At 45.6% G+C, this 6,888-nt stretch overlaps 1 protein-coding gene across 3 annotated transcripts in view; it reads right to left on the reverse strand.

Annotated features, from left to right (window-relative positions):
- LOC121573460 (rab GTPase-activating protein 1) overlaps nucleotides 1-5,277 on the reverse strand; it is a 145,384-nt gene extending 140,107 nt beyond the window's left edge. For 2 of the 3 annotated variants that reach the window (XM_041885469.1, XM_041885468.1), the window contains exon 1: nucleotides 5,147-5,252. Coding sequence is in view for 1 of the 3 variants with exons in the window: in XM_041885470.1 (XP_041741404.1) it covers nucleotides 5,147-5,173 (27 nt within the window). In the remaining 2 variants the exon portion in view is untranslated. Of the gene's footprint in view, nucleotides 1-5,146 lie in introns of all 3 variants that reach the window. The other variant, XM_041885470.1, reaches the window with a different exon arrangement.
- Nucleotides 5,278-6,888: the final 1,611 nt, after the last annotated feature.

Raw genomic sequence — 6,888 nt, forward strand, 5'->3', positions numbered from 1 at the left:
GGAGCAAATGAATCAAAGTGGGCAGAACAAACAAGGAGGTGGGCAGAGCCAAGCACGATATAGTGAGATCCTATTGGCGCATTCTAGCATTGATTTGCATATTTCCTTTAGGGAATGCCTACTCTTTAAAGTGTGTGTGTGTGCGCAATAACTCAATTCGTCCTTGCACTCCTTCTAAACAACACCATTTTTTGATACTTTAGGGTAAAGTCTACAAAACGCAGTCCACTCTGTTTGTTATAGTTTTGGAAACAGAAAACTGTATGGACATCAAATATTTCATAAATGAGAAAATTAGCAGAATGTCGACCGAAATCCATCTCGCTCCATCTTCTCCCACTACCGGCTACTGGGCTTCCTCTCATCACCATATTTGCTAGTGAGTGGAAACGCCAACCAGATGCTTCACATTTATACATCCGGTGAAATATCTGTGGAGATACTGTAGATGCACCCAGGCAGAAATTCAAACCACACAGTATTTGTTTGTTTATTAGGATAATCATTAGCTTTTACAGAAGCAACAGCTACTAATCCTGGGGTCCAAGTATGGGACAGTTAGACAGTCACATGCACAAACGGACAATCAGACTAGAACACACAATACACTGGCTGAAACCGAAAAAACTAACCACTTTAATGGTTGCACTGACACATTCACACAAGAAGACGTTGTTTCACGATGGTGTCTCACACCCTGACACCCTGCTCTGTTCTCCTGCTCCCAGCTCCTTATAAAGGCTGCCTTGTCAGTGATTTCCCTCTCCCTCTCTCTCTGAACTGAAACACAAGCTGCTGATGTTTCCTCCCTCTGTCTCTTCCCTCCATCTGTCTCTCTCTCTCACTCTCTAATCCATATATGGGAAGAAAGCAAATGGGGGTTATTCTGACTGCTAAGCTAATGCAGCAAGAACCAGTTTATATCTTCTGTTCTGTAGGTTTAGCTGTTGTCATGTCAGCTGTGTGTGACCATGACAATACCATCTATCTATCCCTTCAGAGGGACCATGTTAACATTTCTAGATGTTCTGCATCTTGACAAAAATGGCTGGCTGGGCTGTTAATAAAGCCCCTCAGCGGTCATCAGTCAGTGTATTCGAGAAGTTAGGGTTTGCTTTGCTCACTGTTCAGCTGCTAGAGTAGTTTGGTTACTAGGGTTCGGCTCGCTAATCAGCTGCCACAGCCTTTCAGCGGTCGTCAGCTGTGTCTTCAGTCCCGGCACTGCAGGGGGACTCTCTTATCTCTCTGTGCCCCTGTCTGTCGTTCTCTCTATAGCTGAACTGGCTGCTTTCAGGCTGCTTTCAGGCTGCTTTCAGGCTGCCAGGCCAGCTGAGCTCTCCTCTCAGTGCATCTCATCTCACTAGAGGAAGACAGTGACTGGGACTGTGAACACTCAGGCTTGCAACACATTTGCTAGTTTCAACCACATTTACAGCAGTGATTTCAAAAGCAGTGAGAAAAAGAGAGCGAGAGAGACAGAGAGAGACAGACAGAAAGAGAGACAGAGACAGAGAAAGACAGAGACAGAGAGACAGAGAGAGAGAGACAGAGAGAGAGAGGTTACAGAGGTGAGCTTGGGACAGTCAAGTCACGAGTGGCGGTGCACAAAAGAAAAAGAGAGGCAGAGAGAGAAAGAGAGACAGTGAGTCACTGAATCACATTGTGCCGGTGATGATAACCATCTCATTTAGAACCTAGAGAACTCAGACACAAGCTTGAGTGGCTTAGGGTGGTTTCTGGCTATTCATAAAGAGAACCTACACACACAGTTCCCCATCATAAGCTACTAAACTGTATTATGTGGAAGATTGAGAAACTGCATGAAGATCTGTATCTGTAGGTCTGGCCTACATGCTTTCCTTGTAAGAAAGGTTGTATAATACAATCAATAAATAAACAGCACATGCCAACACTGACACTGAAACTCCCTTCCTGTACATGAAAGACCAGGTGGTGTGCTAGGCTAATTCAGGGGTACAGTAACAGTACACACACTATGTGTCTGTCTGCATAGAGAACAAGGACAGGTGTCTTACATTCACATAGGTTCACATGGCGTCCTGCGGGCGAACACTTGACTACCGATCCCTCTGATGTCAACAACAACAGACCAGTATCCCTTCTTTCTTTTCTCTCCAAAACTATTGAGCGTGCCGTCTTTAGCCAACTCTCTTGCTATCTCTCTCAGAATGACCTTCTTGATCCAAACCAGTCAGGTTTCAAGACTGGTTATTCAACTGAGACTGCTCTTCTCTGTGTCACGGAGGCTCTCCGCACTGCTAAAGCTAACTCTCTCCACTCTGCTCTTGTCCTTCTAGACCTGTCTGCTGCCTTTGATACTGTGAACCATCAGATCCTCCTCTCCACCCTCTCCGAGCTGGGCATCTCCGGCGCGGCTCACTCTTGGATTGCGTCCTACCTGAACGGTCGCTCCTACCAAGTGGCGTGGCGAGAAGCTGTCTCCGCACCACGTGCTCTCACCACTGGTGTCCCCCAGGGCTCAGTTCTAGGCCCTCTCCTATTCTCCCTATACACCAAGTCACTTGGCTCTGTCATATCCTCACATGGCCTCTCCTATCATTGCTACGCTGACGACACACAACTAATCTTCTCCTTTCCCCCTTCTGATAACCAGGTGGCGAATCGCATCTCTGCATGTCTGGCAGACATATCAGTATGGATGACGGATCACCACCTCAAGCTGAACCTTGGCAAGACGGAGCTGCTCTTCCTCCCGGGGAAGGACTGCCTGTTCCATGATCTCGCCATCACGGTTGACAACTCCGTTGTGTCCTCCTCCCAGAGTGCGAAGAGCCTTGGCGTGACCCTGGACAACACCCTGTCGTTCTCCGCTAACATCAAGGCGGTGACCCGATCCTGTAGGTTCATGCTCTACAACATTCGGAGAGTACGACCCTGCCTTACACAGGAAGCGGCACAGGTCCTAATCCAGGCACTTGTCATCTCCCGTCTGGATTACTGCAACTCGCTGTTGGCTGGGCTCCCTGCCTGTGCCATTAAACCCCTACAACTCATCCAGAATGCCGCAGCCCGTCTGGTGTTCAACCTTCCCAAGTTCTCTCACGTCACCCCGCTCCTCTGCACACTCCACTGGCTTCCAGTTGAAGCTCGCATCTGCTACAAGACCATGGTGCTTGCCTACGGAGCTGTGAGGGGAACGGCACCTCCATACCTTCAGGCTCTGATCAGTCCCTATACCCAAACGAGGGCATTGCGTTCATCCACCTCTGGCCTGCTGGCTCCCCTACCTCTGCGGAAGCATAGTTCCCGCTCAGCCCAGTCAAAACTGTTCGCTGCTCTGGCACCCCAATGGTGGAACAAGCTCCCTCACGACGCCAGGACAGCGGAGTCACTCACCACCTTCCGGAGACATTTGAAACCCCACCTCTTTAAGGAATACGATAAAGTAATCCTTCTACCCCCCCTTACCCCAACCCAAACCAAACCCCAAAAAAAATAAAAAATAAAAAATAAAAAATACTAAACATTGTAAAGTGGTGATCCCACTGGCTATAAGGTGAATGCACCTATTTGTAAGTCGCTCTGGATAAGAGCGTCTGCTAAATGACGTAAATGTAAATGTACCTTGTTCAGCAGGTACAATAGCCCAGAGTACCACATGTGAAAGATCTCTGGGGAAAAGCGGCAAGCCTTGTCCTTTGACTGGGACTGTGAGAACTTTAAGAAATGGAACACTAGTCACTTTAATAATGTTTACATATCTTGCACTACTCATCTCATATGTATATACTGCATTCTATTCTATAATATTCTACTGTATCTTAGTCCATGCCGCTCTGTCATTGCTTGTCCATATATGTATATATTCTTAAATCCCATTCCTTACTAGTTTTGTGTGTATTGGGCATATGTTGTGAAATTGTTAGATATTACTGCACTGTCGGAGCTAGAAGCACAAGCATTTCACTACACCCGCTATAACATCTGCTAAACATGTGTATGTGACGAATAAAATGTGGTTTGATTTGATTTGATCTGTCATGACCTGACTCCTCTCCATGCTTGGCTGTCAACAGTGCACAACACCACAGATGCCACTGCCAGGCTGACTGGACAGGGGTAACAATGCAACAACAGTAAGGCCTATCTATACCTGAAGTAGCACAATTCAAGGCTACATGGACGGCTATTAATTTGCACAAAGGAAAATGACTGAAATTCTACAACCTGGTACAGAATTCAAAACACTTGCACACAGTCAACAACTCAAACACTGATCAATGATAACTGTAGGGCAGTGTTTAACTTTCCTCCACTGTGGGCTCCCGCAGCAGGTTTTTATGCAAATATTTGAATATTGTTCAGGATAATGGCCAGGAGGGTGCGTGACTAGCAGTTGTTTTGTCGACTGTTGCTTGTATTTCAGGTGAGTGAACAAACCTCACCTGGCCTGGCTGCGTTACCATGACTACCGCTATGCGGGTACGCTGACGTGATTTGTTAGTCATCAGGGGGCCACCAGCTAGCTGGCTAACGATTCATCTGCCAATTTAATACCCAGCAACTAGCTAAATTAGCTATCTTATCAGTCCCCTTTATTTGCAAATAACGCTAACGTAAGGTTAGCACGGTAATTTGATCTGCAAACAAATAACGTTAGCTAAACATCCAGCTAACACACTATTGAGTGCAATAAACCGTACAGTAGCTGTCTGGGTAGAGCTAAGTTAACTAGCTAGCTAATTAGCTAGCTAACGTAGATAGATAGTTACCGAGAAAAATAACCATCATTACCTCTAGTTAGCAGATACCCCCGGTAACCTAGCTAACGTTAGCTATCCAACTGCATTCTCCAGCCAACTTAAGTTGAAAGAACAGTATATATCTACCTAGCTAACGTTACTGACTAGCTACTGTCTAGTTTGGGGATAAAAACAAAGATTTTTATAATTAAATCTGTGATAAAACATTCCGCAAAACTTGGCCTTCATAGTCATGCACAAGCCTTGAACGTTGACGTTCGTCCGGCAGCCCACTGACAGTGTCACTGTCGGAGCTGGCAATCTATCAACACAGATGCATTAGCTTAAAATTATCCTGTTCAGAGGAGACACTCAACTTATTTATTGAACACAAATATGCATATAAGTGTCGAATATCTTACCTGAAGTGTCAAACAAGTATCCTGCATAGGATTCAGTCATACCAGTAATGACCCCCTGAACATTTGGTGAAAAACAGACAGCGCTTCACCAGAAAAGGTGGATGATGAACATATGCTTCTTCTTCTTCTATGATGTCATGGCGGTCCGCAAACAAACGTTTAAAGTGCATGCCGCCACCTACTGTGATGGAATGTACTATCAGTCATGATCTGCCCAATTCTGTACTCCCATGAAAATAAAATTCTAAACCAAATAAATCCCTCACGTCTACCACACCGTGCCCCCTCCCCCGAAAACCCCTCCCCAACCCCATTAAACTTGATCTATATCATGCTGAAACACTCCACCATTAGGATTGTTCAGTATGTCAACAACCATTTCAACAGTAACATCTGTTACCCCCAACATCTATTTTGTCATCTCCACAATAACCTTCAACCTAGCATTTCTGCTTTCCACAACCCAAGTTGTATTGAAAACCTTACCAATAAAAGCTATGAAGTCAACTTTATTCATTATCAATGTGTCCTTTGACAACGCACATTCATGAGCACAATATTTCTGAACAGGCCTTGAAACCATGCCAGGACCATCGGAAGCACCAGCCCCGACAGTAGGTCCACTTACTACAGGTACATCCATGTAAGCTCCATCAGTCCGCACTGTAGTTCTACCAATCTGTTTTACAGCCTCTGCATATGATACATCATGACTGATTCTGTATCTCTGAGCCTCTCTAGCCTCTCTCTGTACCTGGCATCCACCAAATGCTGCACTGTGTTCTCCCCCACAATTACAGCACTTACAGCACCTTCACATTGCTTCCACATTCACCGTAATCATGTGCCCGTCCACACTTGGCACATCTTTTCTTTCCTTTACACTGAGCAGCTACATGTCCCATTTTTTGGCATTTAAAACACCGCAGTGCATATGGGACAAATTCTCTAACATTGAAACTAAGGAATCCTATCTGTACTTTTCCCGGCAAGACTTTCTCAAACCTCAGCATCACTGATAAGCTTCCACTTCTTTGACCCTCTTTCCTACTGATCAACCTTTTGGCCTCAATCACTCTGCCTCCCTTCACATTTTCTTTAATATCATCTGTGGACATAGATATTGGGACCCCAGTGATGACCCCCTCAATCTAGCATAAGCACCAGGGACATGGCTTTTAATCTTCTTCCCATTAAGCTTTTCCATTTTCAGAATCTTCTCTTGCTGAGCCTGGCTACCACACAATATTAACAATCTACCATTTCCAATGAAACGAGCTAATTTCACTTCACCTACCACTTTCTCTACGGCATTAGTTAGTCAGATTGGGTGTAAGTGAGGCCCTGTGGTCTCATCAAATACTATCACCACTTTCCACTCCAACACATCACTACTCTTGCTTCCTACCTTGGCCCTCTTCATGCTTTCTATACTAGACGCTCCACTGCTTTCTGTATCATGATCTCTCTTCTTCCTGTGTCTTTCCACTACCGACCATTCCGGTCCTTGACCCTCATCCTCCCGCTCCATACCATCAGAACTGACACCCATATTGTTTGAATTCCAGCACAGCTGTTGCTTCACAAAAATGTTCTGCGTTTCCTCCTTTTCGTCCACACTACTCGCCGCCATTTCCGACCTCCAACCCTCTCTCAGACTCCCCTCTGAACATATGGTTCCTGTTGCATATTGGTGTAACGCCCCTCCGACACCAAAACCCTGAGGAAACATTGTGTCAGAA

The sequence above is a fragment of the Coregonus clupeaformis genome, chromosome 9, assembly GCF_020615455.1.
Source record: "Coregonus clupeaformis isolate EN_2021a chromosome 9, ASM2061545v1, whole genome shotgun sequence".
Classification (NCBI taxonomy): Eukaryota; Metazoa; Chordata; class Actinopteri; order Salmoniformes; family Salmonidae; genus Coregonus; species Coregonus clupeaformis.